This window comes from Ovis canadensis, chromosome 13, assembly GCF_042477335.2.
Source record: "Ovis canadensis isolate MfBH-ARS-UI-01 breed Bighorn chromosome 13, ARS-UI_OviCan_v2, whole genome shotgun sequence".
In the NCBI taxonomy this organism is placed as follows: Eukaryota; Metazoa; Chordata; class Mammalia; order Artiodactyla; family Bovidae; genus Ovis; species Ovis canadensis.
The window spans coordinates 80,181,743-80,205,984 of NC_091257.1; the positions used below are offsets into that span (position 1 = coordinate 80,181,743).

Sequence of the window (24,242 nt, forward strand, 5' to 3'; positions counted from 1 at the left end):
AAAAGCAGAGTTGAGTAATTGCAACTGAGACTGTATAGCCCACAAGCCTAAAATCTTCACTAGCTTGCCCTTTATAGAGGGGCTTCCCTGGTGGCTCAGTGGTAAAAACTCCACCAGCGATGCAGGAGACAGGAAATGTAGATTCAACCCCTGGGTTGGGAAGATCCCCTGGAGGAGGAAATGGCAAACCACTCCAGTATTCTTGCCTGAAAAATTCCATGGACAGAGGAGCCTGGCAGACTACAGTCCGTGGGGTCACAAAAGAGTGAAACACAACTGAGCAACTGAGTACACACACCCTTTATAGAAAGTCTGGTGACCCCCGGGTTAATCTAACATAACAGCCAGGAATTCATCATCTCATCCATTTCTCAGCCCAGCCCTTTGGCCCCAGCCCATGTCCTCACCACCGTCAGATGCTTGACGAGCTCGGTGAAATTGGGATTCTCACGGTAACTGGCCAGGACCTCAGACTCCACTCGCCGACCTGCCACCTCCAGCACAACCTGGGGCTGCTCCACCTCGAACAGATGCACGCGGCCAAGGCCCCTGAGACCCCAGAACAGTACCTGAAGTTGGGAAGTGGGAGATTCAGGGGCCTGTACCTCACTGAAGGACACCCAGATGAGGGGAGGGCGGGAGGATGTGAGTTCACTACCTCAACACGGAACTCCCTGAGCACCGGGTGCACGTGGGGTGGCAAGGACAGGCGTCCAGAGAAGGGCTCAGCCAGGAGGGTCAGGTCCTGGGGCTCCACATCGCTGGGCACTGAGGGCTGCAAGGAGACGAGATCAGAGCTCAGAGAGGAATCAGGCAGGAGGAGGGGAAGTCTGGACTCAGGGTAAAGACATGGAGGACTGCTGGTGAGACAGAAATCCAGAGGAACCTGGCAAGGCTAGATTGACAGGAGGGGGTTGTCTCGGGAACAGCCATGTACAGGGAGAGGATGGGCATCTGAGGCAAGGCAATCGACCCATAGCCTGGGTCCTCTGGGGTTGGAGGCCTTGGAAGATGAACCAAGGGAAGGTCTACTTCGAGTATTCCCTGGAGTCAGGAGGTCCAGGGAGGTGGCCCCAGGACAGACCTGCAGCCCGCATTCTCTGGGGGTAAGGAAGTTGGAGGAGTAACCCTGGGACGTGCCCACATTCCCAGAGTGAGAGGACCTAGAGGAATGGCAGGAGTGGTCCACAGGGTGTCCCAACGAGACCCCAGGACTCTGACCTCAAGCCCGCTACTGTAGTCCAGTTCAATGAGCTCAAAGGTGGCGATGAGCTCCCCCGCTGCCCGGGGCCCCCTCCTCAGGGGGAAGAACTGCAGTTCGGGGTGTTGGTAAGGGTCCTCCATCAGCTTCACCCTCGGGGCGGCCAGCGCCCTGCCCAGGAACACATCGGGGCCCTGCGGGGAGCAGAGCAGTGAAAACAAAAGCAGAAGAGGCTCAGGAAGCTGGGGTGGGCGCACCGAGACGAGGAACCCAGGTGGGCAGGGGCAGGAACCCAGGTGGGCCCCAGGTCACACTCACGAACTTATTGTGGTCAAAGACATTGACGATCACTAGTGGGGGCTCATCCTGCAGGTGCTCCCTCCTCCCGTCCACGATGAGCTGATCAAACACCAAGAGCTCATTCCACAGAGGGCTCAGCGTCTGCTCCAGGACCTTGAGGGCCATGCAGGAAGGGAGGTAACAGCAGGTAGTATCAGGAGAACCCGTCACCCCTAAGACCCCCTAGTTCTACATCACCCCCTAAATCAGGGCGATCTGATCCAACATCCCAAAATAGAGGGCAGAAGAGAGACTGGGAGTCTTGGAAGAAATTCAGTTCCCACCCACCTCGTCTCCCAGTGCCCCTCCACCACCCACCTCCTAGCCCAGCCCTCACCCGCGTGGTCTGGCATTGCGTAGAGATGAGGACTCGAGCAAAGGGGTCTGAGAGCCCACTGTCATCTGCTGCCAGCACCCCTCGGGCCTGGTACAAGTGGGCCCGGAGCTGGAAGTAGCTGAAGTCTGGGGTGGAGGGAAAGAAGGGGCAGTGTGAGCTCAGGGACCACTGGAGTCCCTGACCTCAGACCCCTCCGAATCCCCAGCTGAGCATCCAGCCCCACTCACCGTCCCGGTACAGGCTGTGGGGCAGCCCAGCTGAGGGCTCAGGCAGCAGGTCCACGGGGAGCTCTTCAGTGCAGGCCTTGGCTTGCTTGCCCAGCCCCAGCCACAGGAAGAGCTCCAGCTTGGCACAGACTTCACCAGGGGCTGCACCCCGTGCCTGTTGTGGGAGGAGCCATGTTAGGGCCCCACGTCTTACTACCCCTGCGAGACCAATCGTCTTGCTCCTCCGAGGCAGGCCTCTGCTCTCTGTATCACCAGATCCCTAATTCAAAGAGCACTCCCTGGGGACCTCCCTGGTGGTCCAGGGCCAAGACTCTGCACTTCCAATGCAGGGGACATGGGTTCGATCCCTGGTCAGGAAACTAAGATCCTACTTGCCTGGCAGCATGGCCAAAATAAAAACCAAACAAAAAAACAAAGAGCACTCCCTGTACCTGACCCTCTTCATGCCCTCCACCTGAGACTCCATCATCCCTAACTTCCACTCCCCATCCCCTCTGCCCAACACTGCCACCTCCTATGCCCCAAACCCCAAACCACGCTCTGAGTTCTGCACTCCGCTACCCGACACTCAGCCCTCTGTCCCCTCATCCCCAGCACATGAGGTTCCCTGTCCCTTACCCAGAGGTCACAACTCACCACCAGGGACCCCTGCTGGTGTCTATCCCAAGGACTCTTCATTTAGAAATATTCTGCCCCAAAATCAGCTGAACTTATCAGCAACTAATTAGTCCCATTTTCATAACCCAGCCCATCTGTCAGAGCCTAGTCAGCAGAAGGGCCAATTCATGCTCGGAGATGACAAGATCTGCTGTTTATCTCACATCAAAGCTCACCTGGGTAAAGGCACAATTTCATTTTGGCATTTCAGATAATTAAGAGTTTGGTATCCTTTTTAAAATTTTTTTTGCCATGTGGCACAACATGTGACATACTTTTAAAAAATAATAATAAATTTCTAATTGAAACATTTTAATTTGCTAGAAGTTGAAAAATCAAAATAAAAACTTTTAATTAAAATTTTTGACTAAAAAATTTTAATTAAAAAAGTTTAAAAAATAAAATAGAGTTTTAAGGGAATTCCCTAGCGGTTCAGTGGTTAGGACTCTGCACTTTCACTGCCAAGGACACAAGTTCGATCCCTGGTTGGGGAACTAAGATCCCACAGGCAACATGGTGAGGCTAACAATTATAAATAAAAAAATAAAGAGTTTGAGACTCCTACTGTGCACCGTGTGGCTCTGCCCCAAAGCCTGTGCCACCCTAAGAGCCTTATCCCACTCCAATCCCCAGCACCCTCACCCCCCAGGACCCCTCACTGTGAGCAGCAGGCTCTGGATCTTCCCACAGTCCCGGCCCCGTTCCTCCTCCACCACAGAGAACAGCACATCCTGGGCAGGAATCCGGGCCCAGGCCACATGGCGCCGCCCATTGAACATCCAGACCAGCACATCCGGGAGGGGCGGCTGGGGCTGCAGGCAGAGAACTGGTTACAGCGGTGAACTTGGAATTGAGACCACCTGCTCCCACAGCTTCCACTGGATGGACGGGCCAGATGTCCATCTCCAGCCCCGACCTCTTCCCAAACTGCAGGTCCATCTGGCCACCTACGTCCTGGACACCTCTCCCCTGGATGCCCTACCCCTACAGGACTATTTTTTTTTCCTGGTCTCTCTATTTATTTATTTTTAATTATGTTAAAATACACAAAACATGGGCTTCCCTGGTGACTCAGGTGGTAAAGAATCTTCCTGCAGTGCAGGAGATCCAGGTTTGATCTCTGGGTTGGGAAGATCCCCTGGAGGAGGGCATGGCAACCCACTCCAGTATCCTTGCCTGGAGAATCCCATGGACAGAGGAGCCTGGTAAGCTACGGTCCATGGGGTTGCAAAGAGTCAGACATGACTGAGCAACTAACACTTCCACACTTTCACTCGGACATAATGTAAAATTTCCCATCTCAGCCACTGTTAAGTGTACAGTTAGGTAGGACATTCACATTGTCGTGAAACTATCACTTGCTCACCTCCAGAAGCTTCTTCAACTTTCTTCATCAGTAGGACTGACACTCTGTAGCCATTAAACACTAACTTCCCATTTTCCCCTCCCAGCCCTGACAATAACTATCCTACTATCTCTCTATGAGGGACTACTCTAGGTACCTCATATCAGTGGAATCATATGTATTTGCCCTTTTGTGATTGGCTTTTTCCATTTATCATAAAGTCTTCAAGGTTCACCATGTTGGAGCATGTGTTAGCTTGATTTCCTTCGTTTTCCCTCCTCCCAACCTGATTTCTCTGCAGTGATCCCCACCTCTCCTTCCACTACTCTGCTTTCCAGCTGTCCCTTTGCACATGTTCTTTATCCTTTCATACTTGCCAAACTCCAACATGCCCTTCAAGGTCTGAGACCAAGGACTTCCCTGGTGGTCCGGTGGTTAAGCATCCGCCTGCCAATGCAGGAGATGTCAGTTCGATCCCTAGGTTGGGAAGATCCCACATGCCAAGGAGTAACTAAGCCCATGTGCCATAACTTCTGAGCCCATACTCTAGAGGCCATGCTCCACAACAAGAGAAGCCACTGCAATGAGAAACCCGTGCACTGCAACTAGAGAAAGCTGATATGCAGCAACGAAGATCCAGCCCAGCCATAAATAAATGCATAAATACGATTTTTTGAAAAAAAAAAAAAAAAAAGAAAAGAAACCTGAGACCAATATCCAGCTCCTCACTCTTTGATCCTAAGGACATCTTGGTTCTGGTAGTCAGAACTGTCTGTGCCTTTGGAATGACTGAGCTTCAGAGTAGAACAGAAATGGCTTTGAAGGCTAACTCCGCCACTTAACCAGCCATGACATGGTGGATCCATCACTTTCCTTCTCTAAGCCTTAGTATCTGCACTTGTCAAATGAGGTATATCTTCCCAAGGTTGTTGAATTACACAGGGTAACACATGCAGATACTTAGCAAAGGAAACTTTCTAAAAATGTGAACTTCCTTTACCCTTCCCATGTGTTGTGTTCAGAGCTTCAGACCAGGGAAGTCATGCCAAGGAATGTACTCTCAAATCTGCTTCCGAAGAGATCTGACTGTTCCCCGCATCTCTGCTGGGTCCAAGAATGTACAACACCCTTAGCTGCTCCAAATGGAACTTGGTTCTCTATTCAGAGCAACGGATCCTATGGCCGGGCATGGATCCACAGGACTAATAAAGGCCCCTGGTCGGCTTAGGAGAAAGGGTATTCAGGGTGGGAAAATGGATGCGTAAGGCATTACCTCCTGGGCCAGGAAGCGCAATTTCACCAGGAGCTTCTTGGCCAGCGCCACTTTCTCTGGCACATTTCTCTCCCTCAGGCCCCGCAGGAGCCGCAATCCTTGCTTTGCCAACAGGTTCTGAAAAGTCAGGAAGAGAACATGAGCGGTGGGTCTCTGCTGGGTGCCCCTGATCCCCTTCCCCAGATCGTACCAGGCTATACACCAGCAGTTTCCCTCGGCATCGATCCAGGGCGTTGGGCCGGGTCATCGTCCTGCACTCAGCACCATGGCAAAACTGTCTGCATGAGCAGGGGCAGGCGTGGCAGGTGGGAACCCTGTCCGTTAGGGGCCACCTTCTGCAGAGCAGGCCTCCCACACCAGCCTCCCTCACAGCTCCTCTCAGTCTTGTTCCCAAACAGGCATCCTTGGGGCTTCCCTGGTGGTCCAGTGGTTAAGAATCCGCCTTGTAATTTTAGGGACATGGGTTCCATCCCTGGTCCGGGAAGATCCCACATGCTGTGGAACTATAAAGCCCATGGGCCACAACTACTACTGAACCAATGCTCTAGAGCCCACAAGCTGCAGCTACAGAAGCCCCCAGAAGCCATGCTCCGCAGCAAGAGCAGCCACAACAACGAGAAGCCTGCACATCGCAACTAGAGCCATGACGATCCACCACAGCCCCCAAATAAAATAATCTTTAAAAAAGAAAAATAACAGCCCTGGGGAAGCCTAGAGAGACGGGGTGGGGAGGGAGGTGGGAGGGGGGTTCAGGATGGGGGGACACGTGCACCCGTGGCTGATTCCTGTGGATGTATGGCAAAAACCACCACAATATTGTAATTATCCTCCAATTAAAATAAATTAATTGTTAAAAAAGTAAAAAATAACAGGCATCCTTCCTCAGTTAAGGACGGCTTCTATATTTGGACCATTTCCCAACTCATCAAGGCCAGCATCGCTCTGGAGCCCTAGAATATACTAGAAATTAACTGTTTACTGCCCTGGCTACTCAGTGTAGCCCAGGCCCAACAGGATTGGTATGACTTAGTTAGAAACACAGAATCTCAGCCCCACCCTGACCTTCTCTGTCAGAAATCTGCATGTTTATAGTCGGAGGATTCAAGTGCATATTAAAGGCTCACATGGGCTGTACTTGACAGTTCCAACATGGACTAAAGATAGTTTCAAGAAAACATGCCCAAACCAAGTGCATGAGTTCTAATGACTGCCCCACCCCATCTGTCTAAAAGCAAACCCTGCTTCACTTCAAAACTTCCAAGTCTCCTTCACTGCTCTTTCTCTCACTCACACTCCACAGCAACCCATCAGCATAGCACTTTTTATTGTTGTTGTTCAGTTACTGTCGTGTCCGACTCTGAGACCCAATGAACATGTCATATCACTTAGCATATCACTTAGGCTCTGTTTTCAAAATACATTCAGAATCTGACTACTTTCCTCCTTTCCAGGCCCACCCTGGTCTAAGCCACCATCACTCTCTCCAAGATTATTGCAATAGCCACCTAGCTGTTCTCATTTCTTCCACTCTTACCCTCTGGCCTACAGAATGTTCTCAATACAGCATCCAAAATGAGTTTTTCAATGCTTTTCAGACCATTTCACTCCTCCCCAGAAGTTTCTCATCTCAGAGTTAAGAACAAAGTACTTAGAATGGTCTTAATGGGGAGATTTCCCTGGTGGTCCAGTGACTAAGACTTGGAGCTCCCGATGCAGAGGGCCCTGGGTTCAGTCCCTGGTCAGGGAACTCGATCCCACCTGCTGCAGCTAAGAATTCCCATGCCACAACTAAAGACCCCATAAGCCAAAATGAGGATAGAAGATCCCACAGGCCTACTAAGACCTGGTAAAGCAAAATAAATACATAAAAATATTTTTAAATGGCCTAAAAGGCCCTACATGCTCTATTTCTCTTTAGTTCCCTGTCTTCATCAAATATTACTCTCCCCTCAAGTTCAACCCTACAGTCACATTGGCCTTTTTGCTCTTCCTTGAATACCCCAAACCTATTACCTCAAGGCCTCTTATTAGCTGCTCCCTATGCTGGAATGTTTGGCCCTAGACCTTCCCATAGCTCATTCTCCCCTTCTTTGTTAAGGCTTTTGCTCAAATACCTCTTCACAGACCTTCCCTGGTCATCCCATCTCAACAACCCCTCCCACTTTCTCCATCTTCATCTCTGCTTTTTCTGTCTCTCTAAATAGAATGAAAGCCATGGCAGGGACTTCATTTTGATTACCACTGTATCCTCAGGGCCTGGCACCTAATAGATGCTCAAAAAACACTTGTTGGGTTAAGTAAAATGATTTTAATCCATGGAATTTGGGCCCCCTTTTGACCCCTCCTCAATGATTTCTTAACTTTTAACTGTGGAAATTTAAATATATATATATAAAATAAGTGACTCCAAAGATTTTTCACCTAATACTGCTCCCAGAGCTTATCTTTTTAACTTATAAAGCTCTTTACTTCAAGACTTCTACTGACAGACACAATTTGAGTGACAAGGGTCAAAACTGCGCCTGCCTCTTGAGAAACCTGTATGCAGGTCAGGAAGCAACAGTTAGAACTGGACATGGAACAACAGACTGGTTCCAAATAGGAAAAGGAGTATGTCAAGGCTGTATATTGTCACCCTGCTTATTTAACTTATATGCAGAGTACATCATGAGAAATGCTGTGCTGGAGGAAGCACAAGCTGGAATCAAGATTGCCAGGAGAAATATCAATAACCTCAGATATGCAGATGACACCACCCTTATGGCAGAAAGTGAAGAGGAACTCAAAAGCCTCTTGATGAAAGTGAAAGAGGAGAGTGAAAAAGTTGGCTTAAAGCTCAACATTCAGAAAACGAAGATCATGGCATCTGGTCCCATCACTTCATGGGAAATAGATGGGGAAACAGTGGAAACAGTGTCAGACTTTATTTTTGGGGGGCTCCAAAATCACTGCAGATGGTGATTTCAGTCATGAAATTAAAAGAGGCTTACTCCTTAGAAGGAAAGTTATGACCAACCTAGATAGCACATTAAAAAGCAAAGACATTATTTTGTCAACAAAAGTCCGTCTAGTCAAGGCTATGGTTTTTCCAGTGGTCATGTATGGATGTGAGAGTTGAACTATAAAGAAAGCTGAGCACTGAAGAATTGATGCTTTTGAACTGTGGTGTTGGAGAAGACTCTTGAGAGTCCCTTGGACTGCAAGGAGATCCAACCAGTCTATTCTAAAGGAGATCAGTCCTGGGTGTTCATTGGAAGGACTGATGTTGAAGCTGAAACTCCAATACTTTGGCCACCTGATGCGGAGAGCTGACTCATTTGAAAAGACCCTGATGCAGAGAAAGATTGAGGGCAGGAGGAGAAGGGGATGACAGAGGATGAGATGGTTGGATGGCATCACCGACTCAATGGACATGTGTTTGGGTGGACTCTGCGAGTTGGTGATGGACAGGGAGGCCTGGCATGCTGCGGTTCATGGGGTCGCAAAGATTTGAACATGACTGAGCAACTGAAATGAACTGTACTGTATAATTTCTAAAACTTCACTTATTAACATTGCTATTGATTAAAAATTGACAAGAGAAAAATATCTTCTTGACAAGATTTAGATCCACAAAATTGGATTCAGGAAAATTAAATGTGGTAGAAATAACAGCAGCACACACAAAACCACACTGGGTAAAGCTATAAAGAGTGAAATATTATATGAGTAAATCTTTCATTGAAAGTTCTCTGCCAAAAAATAACTTTAGTAATAAAATAACTAAGACTTCCCTTGTGGCTCAGATGGTAAATAATCCTTCTGCAATGCAGGAGAAAATGGTAACCCACTCCAGTATTCTTGCCTGGAGAATTCCATGGACAGGGGAGCCTGGCAGGCTACAGTTCTATGGCGTCACAAAGAATCAGACACGACTAAGCAATTAAAACTTTCAAAAAAAAAAAAATCAGTGAAGTGAAAATGGAAATAGTTTCATTGCATCATATAAAAAAATCAAGCAAGTAGTTAAACTGGATTAAATATGGTTGCTCTTTTGGAGACATAGAGAACATAGACAGAGAAGAGAGCCTTACAGTGAAATCCAGGGGCACAGTACATGAAATTTGTAACATTCAGAGGTCAAGATAGGAAAACCAGGGACATGGAAGTCAACAGGAGAGTCTTTCAAGAAGGAGGGTGGGGTCAACTGTGTTCACCTCAGTGTTTCACTGAACTGAAAGGTTGATTGAGATAAAGAAAGAAAAGTAACCACCACCAACCAAGTCTTTAGCTGAGTTCTCCTCTTCCTCCCTCCCTCTAAATGTTGGAGCTTGCCAGGTCCCTGGAATTTTCTTTTTTCCTTTTTCTGCTCTCTAGATGATCTAATCCAGTCCCATCTCTGTATTAACACCTCCCAATTTTACATTTTAAGCTTTGAACTCTCCCTAGAGCTCAACTCATAGCTAATAGCCTAGCAGATATATTCGTTTAGAAGTCTAACAGAAGTCTATTTCAGGGACTTCCTTGGTGGTCCAGTGGCTAAGACTCGGCACTCCCAATGCAGGGGACCAGAGTTTGATCCCTGGTCAGGGAACTAGAGCCCACATGCCACAGCTAAAGAATTCACATTCCACAACTAAACATCCCACATGCAACTAAAGTAGCCAAATAAATAATATTTTCAAAACAGAAGTCAGAGTTAACAAGACCCAAAATGAGCTTTTGATATTCCCTCCCCTCCCACCAGAACTTCTCCTCCTCTCATTTTCCATAGCTCAGTAAAGGGCACCATCTACATAGTTATTCAAGTCAAAATTGTAGGAGTCATTCATAACTCTTCTCTGCACATTTCCCAAGTCCCCTAAGACTATTCATTAGTGGGTCTTGAGATGTCACTTTCACAGACCCATACTGCCTTTGAATCCAGTCACTCTGTGTCCATCCTAGATTCAATTCAACCATCACCTCAGTTATTACAAGGCCCTCTGTTTCCTCTCATATCATCCCTCCCCTACTGATCATTTAAAGGGATAGGTTAGGGTATATCCCTTTTCTTTTCAAAATCTTCAGTGGCTCCTCATCTGAGGAACTGGAAGGTGTGTGGAGATTAGAGGAGAGGGGGAAAGAGTTTCTTGAAGGGGAGTGGCCTAACATCCAATAATTTCCATCAAGTTCCCTCCACAATCATCTCCTCACTCTCCTGTAAAGTGCCGATCAGACTGTAGCATCCAGGGTCCAGACAGCTATCATGGGTTTCCCTTACCCCAGAGTCTGCAGCAAGGAAGGAGAGGCTCTCCGCTCACCTGCTGCCTGCCACCAGCTCTTCCAGTGCCTGCTTCAGCCGTGTGCAGGCCCCAGGTCCTGGACGGCGCTGCAGAGTCTCAACCTCCTGCAACCCCTGGTCCTGGGCCAAAGGGAGAGGGTCAGACTCCACCTCCTTTAGACCACACCCTCATCCCAAGGCCCCGCCCACTCACGACAGTTCCTCTTGGCCCCACCCTTCTTTGACTTCAAGTAATTCTGGGTTCGGTTTCTCAAGCCCTCCGCTGGCTGCATGGCTATGAGTCCAGGCCCCCGGGAGCTCTACTCTTGTTCTTCCTGGGTCCAACAGTTCTGAATTCCAGCCCTCCCACAATTTCTGGTCTTCTCAGCTCTCCCGGAAGCTTTCATCTGATGGGGTGTTGGGTAACCCTGGTGCTTTACTCATTAGCCCCCACTTCACAGGTCAGGGTGTCCGGAATGCCCCTCTATCCCGGCCTCGCCCTGTGAGCACCCGCCTTGCTCTCACCAGCCTCTCGGCCACTCTCCGCACACAGTTACTGCTCTGCAGGCGCCACAAATGATTCTCCCAGCGGCTCCACACACATACACAGGGCTTGCGGTGACGTAGGGGCAAGCAGAAGTAAGGCCTGGGCAGGATGCAGAGGAGCAGAGTCTGCAAGGGGCAGTCCTGGGCCGCTGGGAATCCCCCAACACCTTCCTTCCAGCCGCCGGGAGCACTCACCCACTGCCATCCATGGGCTCAGGCCGCTGAGCTGGGGTTCCCAGCTCCTCCTCCTCCGCTGGCCCGACTCCCATGTCTGACTCCAGCAGGAGCTGTTCCTCCCCTTCTGTGTCCTCTGCTTCCGCCCCCACCCTGGACCCTTGGCTCAACTGCTCCTTTCTGCGACCTGCATCACCTGCCGGGAGCCACAAGGGTCAGTGGGTACCAGCCTGAGGGGTCCCTCCCTCAACCTGTGTCTCAATAGTTAAGTCAGAGCCCACCCCTTACTGAAGGTCAACTGTTCCTTCCAGTGGTCTAAGTCTGGAACAAGAGTGACCACCCTCAAACCCACTGCCCTTAGGGCTTTGGTTAGGTCTCACACCGATGGAGATCTCAAAGCTGATGGGCTGGGCAGCCATGGCCGGGTCGATCATGGTGGCCTCGAAGAGCACAGCGAAGAGCAAGAAATCTTCACAAGGCGCCAGGGCATTCTGGAAAAGGCGGGTCAGGATGGAGTCAGCCGCCACCCTCCCAGTTTGCAGCCTGGACTATGCTTGGTCACAATGCCCACAGAAGGACATGCAATGAAGGCCTAGAAGATTCGCTGCTGGTGTCCTGCCTCCCTCTGCCCCTTGTTGTCCCAGTTCTTCGGACCCGGGACTTGGTCCTCTCTGGTTCATCTCTGAGTTGTCACCCTCCTCTTTCCATGATTATAATATACATAGGAGCACATGTGTACACACCGTGCAGTCTTCACCCAGGTCACCAAGTTGAGACACCCCACCTGCCCTGGTGTTTAAGGCCTGGGATCTGGGTACACACTCCAGAGCTGAGAATGTGTACCCGGCCCCCTTACTAAACTTCAGCCTCACCTCTGGCAGCGGCAGCAATTCCTCCACTTCCACCTCCATGGCACTAGGAATCTCAGGCGCATCAACACTGGAGCTGGTATCTGGGTGCTGCTGTATCCCTGCAGGAATCTGGCCACGCCTGGCTTTCTTCTTCTTCTTTCCTGTGAGCCAAGACAACCTGGACCCCTGTGGGGCCTGGGGAGGATAGGGTTCAGCTCTCCCTTCCAACACTTCCATGGACACAGCCACCAGCAGTCGGCCTCGGAAACAAATGCCTTGGCCAACGCCTTCATTGAGATTCTGAAGACCGTCCCGGAGACCCGTACTGGGGGGTGAGCCATAGAGAGGTATCCAGGCCGGGCCAAAGGTGGGGTTAAACCCCGCTGTGGGGAGGTGAAGGGGACAAAAACAGTGTTTTGGAGGGAAGCGTGGAGCAGGTAGGTACTAGTTTATGCTGAGGAAGAGGGGTGTCAGATTGAACCTCTGGACCTCTGGAAGGAAAGCCTTCGAACAGCTAGGGCCTGAGAGCTAAGGACCAAGACCTGGGAGAACTATTTTTTAAAAACAACTATTATTTAGTTGTTTGCTTTGGGCTGCACTGGATCTTTGTTGCTGCCTACAGCCTTTCTGTAATTGCGGTGCTCGGGCTTCTCATTAGAGTGGCTTCTCTTGGGAGCACAGGCTCTGGGGCGTGGGCTTCAGTAGTTGTGGTGCACCGGCTTAGTTGCCCCGCGGTACGCGGAGTCTTCCTGGACCAGGGACTGAACCCGTGTCCCCTGCATTGGCAGGGGGATTCCCAACCACTGGACCACCAGGGACGTGCCCAGGGAGCAGCTCGACAGGAAAGACGCCCCGGGGGCGGAGCCAGAGGCCTGGAGGTGGAGTCAGCATTGGGGTGGAGCTACAGCAGGCCCGGTGAGGGTCCGGAGGAAAAGGTTAATGCGGTCAGGGCTTGTTTTCCTGCAGGTCAATCTGTAAGAAGAACTGGGCTGCAGGGATTACTGGATATTCAGCTGTAATTAGGATTCTTGTCAACAGAACCAAACCAAGGGTAGGGTCTGTAGTCTGCGAGCGACAAGTGGGACTGTGAAGGGAGGGGTCGGCTTGGAGCGAAATAGTCACTTGGCATAGACCAGACTTTCTAAGCGGAGTTGGGTCGGGAGGATGGGGTTTGCTGTCGGGGGCGGGACCCTGGGTACACAGGGACAGGGAGGAGGCACGGCAGGATGCACTTACCTGCGCGGCCGGAATGCGAGATCTGCGTCAGGTCCAGCACGTGCGTGGCGAGGGCCGCATCGACGAGCGGCGCGTCGTCCCGTAGCTGCAGACGAAGGCCGCGCGTTAGCGGCGGGAAGAGCTCCACAAAGCTCAGCTGCTCGTTCCATTCGGGCGCGGTGGTCTCACTGCGTACCGACGTCTCGCCCTGAGCGCGCGGTGAAGACAGGCGGAGAGCGGTCAGTGCGGATCCCGGCCTGGGCCTCCGCTGAGTGGAGACAGGAGGGACTTACCTGCTGCCCCAGGAAAGACACCCTCACGTAGGGGTCCACGGGGACGCGCTGGTCCAGCAGGGCATGGGCCAGGCTGCCCAGCAGCCCGGGGCGCAGCGCCGGAAGCCCCTCCGCGCGGTACACGCGCACTCGCAGCCGCGCCCACGGCCTCTCCGCTGGCACCCGACGTGGCAGCAACAGGTTCCTAGGGGAGCCGGGCGCTGAGGGACCCAGAAGCCCTAGGCTCGGCCCCTTGCCTTCTCCGCATCCAGGAAGCCTCTCCCGGTCCTACTCTTCCCCCTCCCCACTCTCCACACCAGCTCACTTCTCGATGTTCGAACTGTGGCCCGGGTCCGGGGGTGGCAGTGGAGGGGGCAGGTCCCCGCGAGCCCTCACGGACAAAGTGACCTTGACGAAGCCTTTGGTCCCGGCGCGGGTGTCCCGGGGGTCGTGCAGTGGGGCCCATTTCTGATAGAAGTGGCCATCTGGGGAAAGAGGAGTGGGCCCAGGGGTCAGGGGGCCCGTTGGGATGCTCAGGGTGGTTGTGGAGGCTGGGATTAGAATGCTGGACAATAGCCGGGGTTCAAGTCCGGCTCAGTAGGGAGGAGCAGGAGAACGGGCCAGTCAGCCGTCGAAAGAGACAGCTGTCTTACAAGTTAGTACACTGGGCTCGGTGCCCAGCGGGTCCGCTTCCCCTGTCCACGCAGAGGAGTCTCAATGACGCAGGCGGGGAGTGTTCAGTACCTGGCTGTTCGAAGATCATGCCCAGGTCCATCCTGAAGGTACCGATCCGAGTGGCCATAAAGGGAAGGGTCTGCGAATGGAAAGCCTAGGGAAAGGTGGTGTTAGTCTGGATCTTCGGCATCTCTCCTTCTCTGACGGCAACCTCTCATCCCAACCCTCTCACCGTAATCTCCAGCAGCAAGTTCTGGAGGTGAAGCCGGGTCTCGTGAAATTCAAACAAGAAGTACTGGGTCGAAGTGGGGAAGCAAGAGAATTGACAGCAGGTTATATGTGGAGGGTTCTCACCCTCTGGCCCCTAGCCCTTGTAAAGAGAACGCCCTCTTTCCTCCCTTCCCCACTCTACCCCAATTCGGTGACCATACCCCTTTTGCACCGTTTCCAGCACCCAGCGCTTGGCCCCAGGCCAGCCAATAGGCTCATTCCGCCCCGCCCCAGGCCAAGACCCCTCCACGCACAGGTCTTCTCCTGGGTCCCGCCCATTCTCTCAGGCTCCTCCTTCCCTGGTTGCGCCCACCTCATTGTAGAAGGGGCAATTGGTGCCGCGCTGCGTGGCGGTCACTCGGCGTTGCTCTCCAACGCGCACGGCCACGTAAGGGTTAATGTTGACTCCCACCAGCTTCTGGGCCTCCAGCACCGTGACCCCGACCTGAAGGGTAAGGAAGGAGGAGGAAAGGAAGCCAACCTGCCATGGTTTGAGGGAAGAACGTGTGTGGAGAGCTGATGGTACTCCCCAAGGGTTTGGGCCTGGAGGGAGAGCGGTACCTGGAAGTCCTGGGACCTGGACACCTGGAAAGGATCCCCGCGGGCCAGGCCCCGAGCTCGGCTGCAGAGAGGGGATTACGGTCAGCTCTCACTTCATTTCCTCCCCCTCTGTACACACACTCTGGCTTGGTGCTGGTGCTGAGATTTCTCCCCCTAAACTTTTGGTTTCTAAGTCCTTCCAGCGCGTAAATCGGCTTTGCCAAGTCTGGAGAGTTTAGGCTGTCTGTGCTAGTTGCTGTTTTGGGGCACGAAAAATGCCAGGTCTGGCGGCCGCAAGCCCTGCCCCATCTGAGTCGCAGGAGAAGAAGCCGCTGAAGCCCTGCTGCGCCTGCCCGGAGACCAAGAAGGCGCGCGATGCGTGCATAATTGAGAAAGGAGAAGAGCAATGTGGACACCTAATTGAAGCCCACAAGGAGTGCATGAGAGCCCTGGGATTTAAGATATGAAATGGTGGTCTGCTCTGGGAGTGAATAGTTCCTGAAGAATGAAGAAGATTCAGTAACTTTGGGAGTTCCAAAATAAAAAATTATTTATAATTTATTTAAAAAAAAATCCCTGGTTAAAAAAATAATAATAATAAGTCCTTCCAGTATTGTCTGGCCTCCATCTCAACTCTACACTCAGAATTCGACTCATTTCTGGAGCCCTAAAACCATTCGTTCATTCAGCAAAGACTGATGGAGCGCCTGCTATATGCACCAACTCTGTTCTAGGCACTGGAACGCTGCAGAGAAAAAAAGAGGTTAAATTCCTTGCCCTCATCAAGCTGGCATCACCTTCATTGGTTCCAGAAGCCATGTATGAGTCAGTGTAACTGTGTGAATGTGGCAGTGTCTATGCAGAAGAGTGAATGACCCTTGACCCCAGGATATCCACTCCCCACCCATACCCTTGGAACCCTGTGTTTGTGAGGGTGGACAAGCATAGGCCTGCAGGTATGAGCAGGTGAGGTTGACAGACACACTGGTAGGCTATGGGAGCAGGTGTGCAGGGCCACAAGTTACCTTTTGAGTGGGCTGAACACGACGCCAGAAAGCTCCACATCAGGCTCATCATCCAGCTCCAGCGCCAGCTCATCGTCCTCATCGTCCTGCTGACCTGCTCCTTGAGCTAGCCTGCGGCCCAGTGCCACTGCCCGCCGCTCCAGCCGGGCCTCCCCAGGCCTGACAGGAAAGGCCCTCCAGGAACATGTCTGGGACCTCTCACCCGTCTCTGGACACCCATCTCTGACGTCCCTGACTCTAGGACCCATCCCTGACTCTGAACCGGAGAGCCCTCTAATTCCAGAATTGACCCCTTATTCTAGGACTGACTTCTCACCCTGGAATTGGTCCAGTACTGATCCCAGACCCAGGAACTGACCTCATATTACTGGGTCCCAATCCCAAGACTGACCCTGTAACCCAGCTCATTCCCACATACTTACTCCAGCTCCTGGAAGCCCACATTGGGGATGATCAGCTCTGAGCTGGGAGAAAGAGAAATGACAGGAGAGGGCCAGGTCTGACTACAGAGTTACAAACTGGGCAGCATGGGTCCATGAGTCATCACATCCAGCAGATCCACAGGGGAACTGGTTACCATTCTCCTTTACCGAGGCCTGCCTGGGTCTTGCTTAGGTGGGTGGGAGGTTTACCTGTCCCGAATGGGTGCTCCAAAGTCCTCTTGTGCCCAGACTCCAGTTGCAACCTCTGGAGGCTGGTACTTCAGGTCAAGTTCCACCTGGACCTAAAACCAGATCTGCAGTGGGCCTCAGGCTACTGAGGCTACCCTGAGGCTAGGAAAACCCCAAAGACAGTGCCTTTTTCTTCATCTATAAACAGAGACCCTCCTGGCCCCATCTGTGGTGACTTTGGTTCCTCTCTGATCATTAATAGTAGTGGCTGAAAGTGTGAAAGTGTTAGTCACTCAGTTGTGTCTGACTCTTTGTGACCCCATGGACGCATGGACTGTAGCTTGCCATGCTCCTCTGTCCATGGGATTTCCCAGGCAAGAATATTGGAGTGAGTAGCCATTCTCTTCTCCCAGGGTCTTCTTGACCCAGGGGCAAAGCCCAGGTCTCCCACACTGCAGGCAGATTCTTTAGCATCTGAGTCACGAGGGAAGCCCCAAATAATAGTGACTACTCTTAAGCTATTAAGAACTTACTAAGTGCAAGTAACCTCTTGAAGGGGCCCAACACAACTCCAAAATAATCTCATTGCTCTTGGAAATACACTAATGTGCCTTCACAGCTCTGCATGATCTGGGCCTTGCCAAACTTTCCAGCTGCATCTGTTAGGGGATCTGCTTTGCCCTGCACCCCAGGTATGCTATCTCAGGGTGCTGGGCTTTTGAATATGCTGGTTCTTCCACCTAGAACAGTCTCTCCTCCCACTTATTTAACTCCTATCATATCTTTCAATTCTAAGCTCAAACACTACTTCCTCAGGGAACCTTTTCTGAACCCTATATAGGTCACATCTCTCCGTTATACATTCTTCCATCCCCCTACCTGCTATTTTGTAACATCCTTCACAGGCATTTTTGCATTCATTTTTGTGAATATTCTTTTTTAACTTTTTTTTTTTTAACTGTGCCAGGTCTTCATTGCAGCTCACAGGATCTTTAGTTGCAGCATCTGAACTTTTCGTTATAGCTTGTGGGATCTTGTTCCCTGACCAGGGATCAAACTCCAGCCCACTGCATTGGGAGCATGGAATCTTAGCCATGGGACTACCAGAGAAGTTGCTGAATATTTGTTTAATGTTTGTCTCTCTCTGTAGATATGGAGTTCTAAGAGGGCAAGTCCTTATCTGGTTTTGCTCACCACTCAATCCTCATTGCTTAGAACTGCACTTGCTTGTAATCAGGGCATAACAAATGATGGCAGGCTGAGTGAAAAGCTCGACATTTTGTAGGATTCCACATAACGTAAGTGAGGAAATGGCCTAGAGAAGCTGAATAATTTGGCCAAGGTCTCAGGTGGGAAGTGGAGGACTTGAGATTTGAACCCAAGTTTACTTCTATGAGGCTATGCTGACTCCCCATGAAACACCAGGAAAATCCATCCAGGCTCATCTTTGTCTCCCACAAGAACTGCACCTGGTGCAGGGTCATGGGGCCAGAACTTCTTATCTTCTCCCCTTGCCATATCCCTGGCCCTCAGAGCTAAACCTGATTCTTGGCCCTGGGAGCTGTTATCCAAGACACCCTGACTCGGGGGCCATGTTACTACTCCTATCTGGGTCTGAGTTTTCCCCTCTGAGAAATGGAACCCACTTCTAGAGAGACCCTCAGGCTTGAGGGTGGCAGGCTAGGGGGCTGGTGGAACTCACTGGAGACACACGCAGATTCTTGTCCACTAAGGCCTCCTGCAGCACCAAATGCCCGGCAGTCTGTAGATGCTGCAGGGAGATCACAAGTGTCCCCAGAGACCTGGGGGTGCGGCATGAAACGAAAAAATGACCCAGGAGAATGGCCCCAAGGCCCTCTCTACACCCTTTGCATCTTTGGTTCCCCAGGCCTACTCACCTGGGGCTGAACACACGGCTGCAGTTGACCACCTGAACAGACAGACACTCCCCAGCCAGAGGAGCTCCATAGTGTGGCCAACGGAAGAGCTGGGAATAGGAAGAACCTTGTGACACCAAATGCTGGGCTGACACTGACCCCCAATCTATAGCCTATTCCCAAACCTGAAATAGGAGCCAACAAATTGAGAGCTAACTCCACGGCTGATCTCCTAAACCAGGAGCCAGTCCTCCCCAATTAGGGCTGATCTGGGGCTAACTATCAATCAAGAACTAATCTCCCCAGTCTTGATCCTGACTTGTCCCGTACTGAGACTAACCTCTCGAGCATTAGACAACCCCACCTCCTGAGACTGTACCATCTCCCCAAATTCAGGAATAAGCCTCCCAGCCCCAGGATGGACTCAGATGGGGTACAGATCAGCTTCTCCCCATCCAGAACCCAACCCCACTCACCTCACCTATATCTGCTTCTCGCCCACAGTGAATTCTCCTCGTTTTCTGGGTAAAACCTACTCAGAATTGAATCTAGTCATTTATCATCTCCTCCCCCTACACACACACAGATCATCTCTCCATCCAGTCTTGGCCTCACCCTCCCTGGACTCACCCTCAAAGAGCCATAGAAGATACGGAGGGAGGGAGGCAGAGAGATGGAGACATTGGGCTCAAGGACAAAGGAGACAAACTGTAGAGATGCCCAGAGATGAAGCGGGGGACCTGCAGAGAGAAGGGGCCAGAGCTCCCGATATCTAAAAGTTCTCAGAGCATCCCTGCAGACCTCACCTCGAAAGCTGAGCCTCACTTGCCGGTCATGGGTGCCTGGCAGCCCTGTTAGTCGCCGCACACACACAGTCAGAGCCATTGTCCCAGGGCCACTGGCTCTGCCTCTGCCCGCCTGCCCTCCTGCCCACCTGAATCGCCTCTGACTCACTGAACTCACTTAGCAGGTTCAGCAATCCCTGCCCTTTAGTCAAACACAAAATCAGCAGGCCTGGGGGTCACGGGTAGGGAGGCAGTGAAAGGACAGAAAGATAGGGGTAAGTCAGGTCCCTGTGGTCAGTTTAGTCCTCTTTGCCTGCCCCAGCTTCAGCCTCTGTCCTGCATCCTTATTGGCGGGGGCAGATGCGACCAGGTGGGGATGGAGGCAAGGGGAGAGGGCTGGACCCAGTCTGGCCTCTGCTAGCCTGAGGACTCAAGGACATGGGGCCTCATGTTGTTCCCTGTTTACCTCTCAGTCAAGCAAATTAAAACAACATTAAAAAAAGAAAAGAAAAGTGAATCCCCTAGCCCCCAACATTAGCATGTAGGGACTCAACATATTTTTTGAATTAATGAGTGAACGTGTGTCCCTAGCTTGCATATAGCAGGTATTCAAAACGTTTCTTCTTTTTTTAAAGATTTATCTGGCTATTTATTTTTATTTTTCGGCTGTCGCGGGTCTTTGCTGCTGCAGGCAGCAAAGTAGTTGTGGCACCTGGGCTTAGTTGCTCCACAGCATGTGGGATCTTCCCCAACCAGGGATAGAGCACATGTCCCCTGCATTGCAAGGCAGATTAGCCACTGGACCGCCGGGGAAGTCCCAGAACATTTCTTAACCAAAATCTTTGGGTTTACTGGTGGGACCATAGATGGTCTCCAGGGAGTGTGCAAACCCTTGAAATTGTCTAAAATTTTGAGCATGTGTGCATTTTTCTGGACATAGTCCTCCTAGCTTAGGTTATTCATCCTGAAACAGATGTGAAGTACTTTGAATGAAGGAAGGAATGACTGTGTCTCACAGTCTGAACCCATGAGTGACGGTAAGTCTGTGTTGAGTGCATCTCAGGGCCATCGGTGACACTGCCTGGATATAGAACGCATGCTGCGTCACCCTCAGCGGAGGCGGGGAGGAGGTGCCACCACAGAGGTGATTCAAGCATTTCTTCCAAATCGCTTCGCGGACTCCAACACCAAACAAAGCCTAGATCCCCACCGGAGCAGGAGAGGGTCAGGGCTACACTGCTCAGGGGAGGGAGGCCAGAGGGGCTTCCTTGAGGAGCGACTGCTTAAATTGGGCTTTGAGGACAGGAGTTCAGCAGAGAAGGGCATCCAGGAAGTGGGAAGAAATGCAGGGCATGTTCCAGGACCTACGATTTGTTCAGTTTGGCCAGAGTACAAGGAATGTATCAGGCGGCAGCAGCAGATAAGAGGAGGCAGTCAGAGGAGCCGGGTCTTGCTGGTTCCTTGAACCAGACATGGTCACTTCCTGTGCTTCGGCTGCTCCATCTCAGCACAGATTTCCCCTGCTGTCCTAAGGCAAAGGGGCAGAAAATGAAAAAGCAGTTGCCCTAGGATATATCTTGCTATTGGATGTTCAAAATAAATCTGAATGAAGCACAGATGTTCACAGTTTAAGGCTATGGAGGCCTTATGCTGATATGCTGAGTTTGTAGTTCTTGGGGAAGGAGCTTGGCGGTGCCAGTCTTGCAGCTCTGGGTGCAAGCTGCCTTTGTAACAGCTCACTGGGAATGCTGTTTTTGCTTTTTGCCTTTTTTGTGAGAGTTAAAATCTTCGGGTTTCTTTTGGTCAGCAAAAACCAGTACTAAAATAGGTCTTTTGTAAAAAGCAAGGGATAACTGTACTGAGGAAAACAACAGAATGGGAAAGACTAGAGATCTCTTCAAGAACATTAGAGATACCAAGGGAACATTTCATGTAAAGATGGGCTCGATAAAGGACAGAAATGGTATGGACCTAACAGAAGCAGAAGATAAGAAGAGGTGGGAAGAATACACAGAAAAACTGTACAAAAAAGATCTTCATGACCAAGATAATCGCGATGGTGTGATCACTCACCTAGAGCCAGACATCCTGGAATGTGAAGTCAAGTGGGCCTTAGAAAGCATCACTACAAACAAAGCTAGTGGAAGTGATGGAATTCCAGTTGAGCTATTTCAAAACCTGAAAGATGCTGCTGTGAAAGTGCTGCACTCCATATGCCAGCAAATTTGGAAAACTCAGCAGTGACCACAGGACTGGAAAAGGTCAGTTTTCATTCCAGTCCCAAAGAAAGGCAATGCCAAAGAATGCTCACACTACCAAACAGTTGCACTCATCTCACACTCTAGTAAAGTAATGCTCAAAATTCTGCAAGCCAGGCTTCAGCAATACGTGAACCGTGAACTTCCAGATGTTCAAGCTGGGTTTAGAAAGGGCAAAGGAACCAGAGATCAAATTGCCAACATCCACTGGATCATGGAAAAAGCAAGAGAGTTCCAGAAAAACATCTATTTCTACTTTATTGACTATATCAAAGCCTTTGACTGTGTGGATCACAAAAAACTGTGGAAAATTCTGAAAGAGATGGGAATACCAGACCACCTGACCTGCCTCTTGAGAAATCTGTATGCAGGTCAGGAAGCAACAGTTAGAACTGGACATGGACCAATAGACTGGTTCCAAATAGGAAAAGGAGTACGTCAAGGCTGTATATTGTCACCCTGCTTATTTAACTTATATGCAGAGTACATCATGAGAAACGCTGGGCGGGAGCAAGCACAAGCTGGAATCAAGATTGCCGGGAGAAATATCAATAACCTCAGATATGCAGATGACACCACCCTTATGGCAGAAAGTGAAGAGGAACTAAAAAGCCTCTTGATGAAAGTGAAAGAAGAGAGTGAAAAAGTTGGCTTAAAGCTCAACATTCAGAAAACGAAGATCATGGCATCTGGTCCCATCACTTCATGGGAAATAGATGGGGAAACAGTGGAAACAGTGTCAGACTTTATTTTTGGGGGGCTCCAAAATCACTGCAGATGGTGATTGCAGCCATGAAATTAAAAGACGCTTACTCCTTGGAAGGAAAGTTATGACCAACCTAGATAGCATATTGAAAAGCAGAGACATTACTTTGCCAACAAAGGTCCGTCTAGTCAAGGCTATGGTTTTTCCAGTGGTCATGTATGGATGTGAGAGTTGGACTGTGAAGAAAGCTGAGTGCCGAAGAATTGATGCTTTTGAACTGTGGTGTTGGAGAAGACTCTTGAGAGTCCCTTGGACTGCAAGGAGATCCAACCAGTCCATCCTAAAGGAAATAAGCCCTGGGATTTCTTTGGAAGGAATGATGCTGAAGCTGAAACTCCAGTACTTTGGCCACCTCATGCGAAGAGTTGACTCATTGGAAAAGACTCTGATGCTGGGAAGGATTGAGGGCAGGAGGAAAAGGGGATGACAGAGGATGAGATGGCTGGATGGCATCACCGACTCGACGGACGTGAGTTTGAGTGAACTCCGGGAGTTGGTGATGGACAGGGAGGCCTGGCGTGCTGCGATTCATGGGGTCGTAAAGAGTCGGACATGACTGAGTGACTGAACTGAACTCTACTGAGGTTGGAGAGCCTCATTCTGCCTATTCCCCAGGTGTAACATGCTCAAATGAGTTTTTGGGCCTATACAATACCAGACAAGAGGCACGGGTGAGTCTATTCCTGAACAAGGTTACACCTCAAAGCTCCCAGACTTTAAGAGAGGGCTTCATCTTCCCATTTGACAGATGGAGACACTGGGACCCAAAGAAGGGTGGAGAGGGGACCAGAATTATTAGATGTCACTGCTTTGGCCTTCTCTTCCTTCCCTCCCTTGAGCTCTGTGGGATCTAGTCAAACAAGGTATTTTTGCTTTGTTTTTGTTCTTTTTAAAAATTTATTTTATTATTATTTTTTGGCTGGATGGAGTCTTAGTTGCAGCACACCAGATCTTTCACTGCAGTATGTGGGCTTCTCTCTAGTTGGGGTGAGCGGGCTCTATAATTGCAGAGTGTAGGTTTAGTTGCCCCACGGCATGTGGGATCTTAGTTCCATGACCATCTCCCCTGCATTGGAAGGCAATTCTTAACCACTGGGCCTCCCTCAAGTGAGTTATTGATGCCTCTGGAAGGTAACACAGGTGACTCCTCTTTGGGTTGAAACACACCCTGGCAGGTTCCCTGGGCCTTGACCCTTTAAGAACTCCTACATCCATGTCCTAACATTCCAACAAAAGTAGGATGTGGTGGAAAGAATACTAAACTCCAGGGCAAGGTTTTGGAATTCCAACTGCTGTCACTTATTTTTTTTTTAATTTTTATTATTATTATTTTAAATTTTAAAATCTTTAATTCTTACATGCATTCCCAAACATGAACCCCCCTCCCACCTCCCTCCCCATAACATCTCTCTGGGTCATCCCCATGCACCAGCCCCAAGCATGCTGTACCCTGCGTCAGACATAGACTGGCGATTCAATTCTTACATGATAGTATACATGTTAGAATGCCATTCTCCCAAATCATCCCATCCTCTCCCTCTCCCTCTGAGTCCAAAAGTCCGTTATACACAGCTGTGTCTTTTTTCCTGTCTTGCATACAGGGTCGTCATTGCCATCTTTCTAAATTCCATATATATGTGTTAGTATACTGTATTGGTGTTTTTCTTTCTGGCTTACTTCACTCTGTATAATCGGCTCCAGTTTCATCCATCACATCAGAACTGATTCAAATGAATTCTTTTTAACGGCTGAGTAA

At 50.4% G+C, this 24,242-nt stretch overlaps 2 protein-coding genes across 2 annotated transcripts in view; one reads left to right on the top strand and one right to left on the bottom strand.

Annotated features, from left to right (window-relative positions):
- The window catches only part of LOC138417696 (fer-1-like protein 4), a 39,977-nt gene extending 20,415 nt beyond the window's left edge, over positions 1-19,562 (bottom strand). Inside the window, exons 1-28 of the mRNA XM_069548428.1 lie at positions 19,484-19,562; positions 19,154-19,209; positions 18,699-18,787; positions 18,503-18,602; positions 16,822-16,913; positions 16,612-16,653; positions 16,190-16,348; positions 15,186-15,246; positions 14,938-15,069; positions 14,587-14,649; positions 14,424-14,508; positions 14,005-14,164; positions 13,701-13,884; positions 13,429-13,615; positions 12,214-12,575; positions 11,724-11,832; positions 11,363-11,537; positions 11,147-11,267; positions 10,662-10,762; positions 5,570-5,657; positions 5,380-5,496; positions 3,421-3,573; positions 2,105-2,258; positions 1,878-2,002; positions 1,520-1,654; positions 1,222-1,395; positions 659-775; positions 408-569 (exon numbers count right to left, since the gene is read on the bottom strand). Coding sequence (XP_069404529.1) covers positions 408-569; positions 659-775; positions 1,222-1,395; positions 1,520-1,654; positions 1,878-2,002; positions 2,105-2,258; positions 3,421-3,573; positions 5,380-5,496; positions 5,570-5,657; positions 10,662-10,762; positions 11,147-11,267; positions 11,363-11,537; positions 11,724-11,832; positions 12,214-12,575; positions 13,429-13,615; positions 13,701-13,884; positions 14,005-14,164; positions 14,424-14,508; positions 14,587-14,649; positions 14,938-15,069; positions 15,186-15,246; positions 16,190-16,348; positions 16,612-16,653; positions 16,822-16,913; positions 18,503-18,602; positions 18,699-18,787; positions 19,154-19,209; positions 19,484-19,562 — 3,582 coding nt within the window. The remainder of the gene's footprint in view (positions 1-407; positions 570-658; positions 776-1,221; positions 1,396-1,519; positions 1,655-1,877; positions 2,003-2,104; positions 2,259-3,420; positions 3,574-5,379; positions 5,497-5,569; positions 5,658-10,661; positions 10,763-11,146; positions 11,268-11,362; positions 11,538-11,723; positions 11,833-12,213; positions 12,576-13,428; positions 13,616-13,700; positions 13,885-14,004; positions 14,165-14,423; positions 14,509-14,586; positions 14,650-14,937; positions 15,070-15,185; positions 15,247-16,189; positions 16,349-16,611; positions 16,654-16,821; positions 16,914-18,502; positions 18,603-18,698; positions 18,788-19,153; positions 19,210-19,483) is intronic.
- LOC138417916 (cytochrome c oxidase copper chaperone) lies at positions 15,373-15,737 on the top strand. Its single transcript, XM_069548918.1, has one exon. It carries the CDS (start codon positions 15,440-15,442, stop codon positions 15,629-15,631), a length of 192 nt encoding a protein of 63 aa, XP_069405019.1. The 5' UTR covers positions 15,373-15,439; the 3' UTR covers positions 15,632-15,737.
- Positions 19,563-24,242: the final 4,680 nt, after the last annotated feature.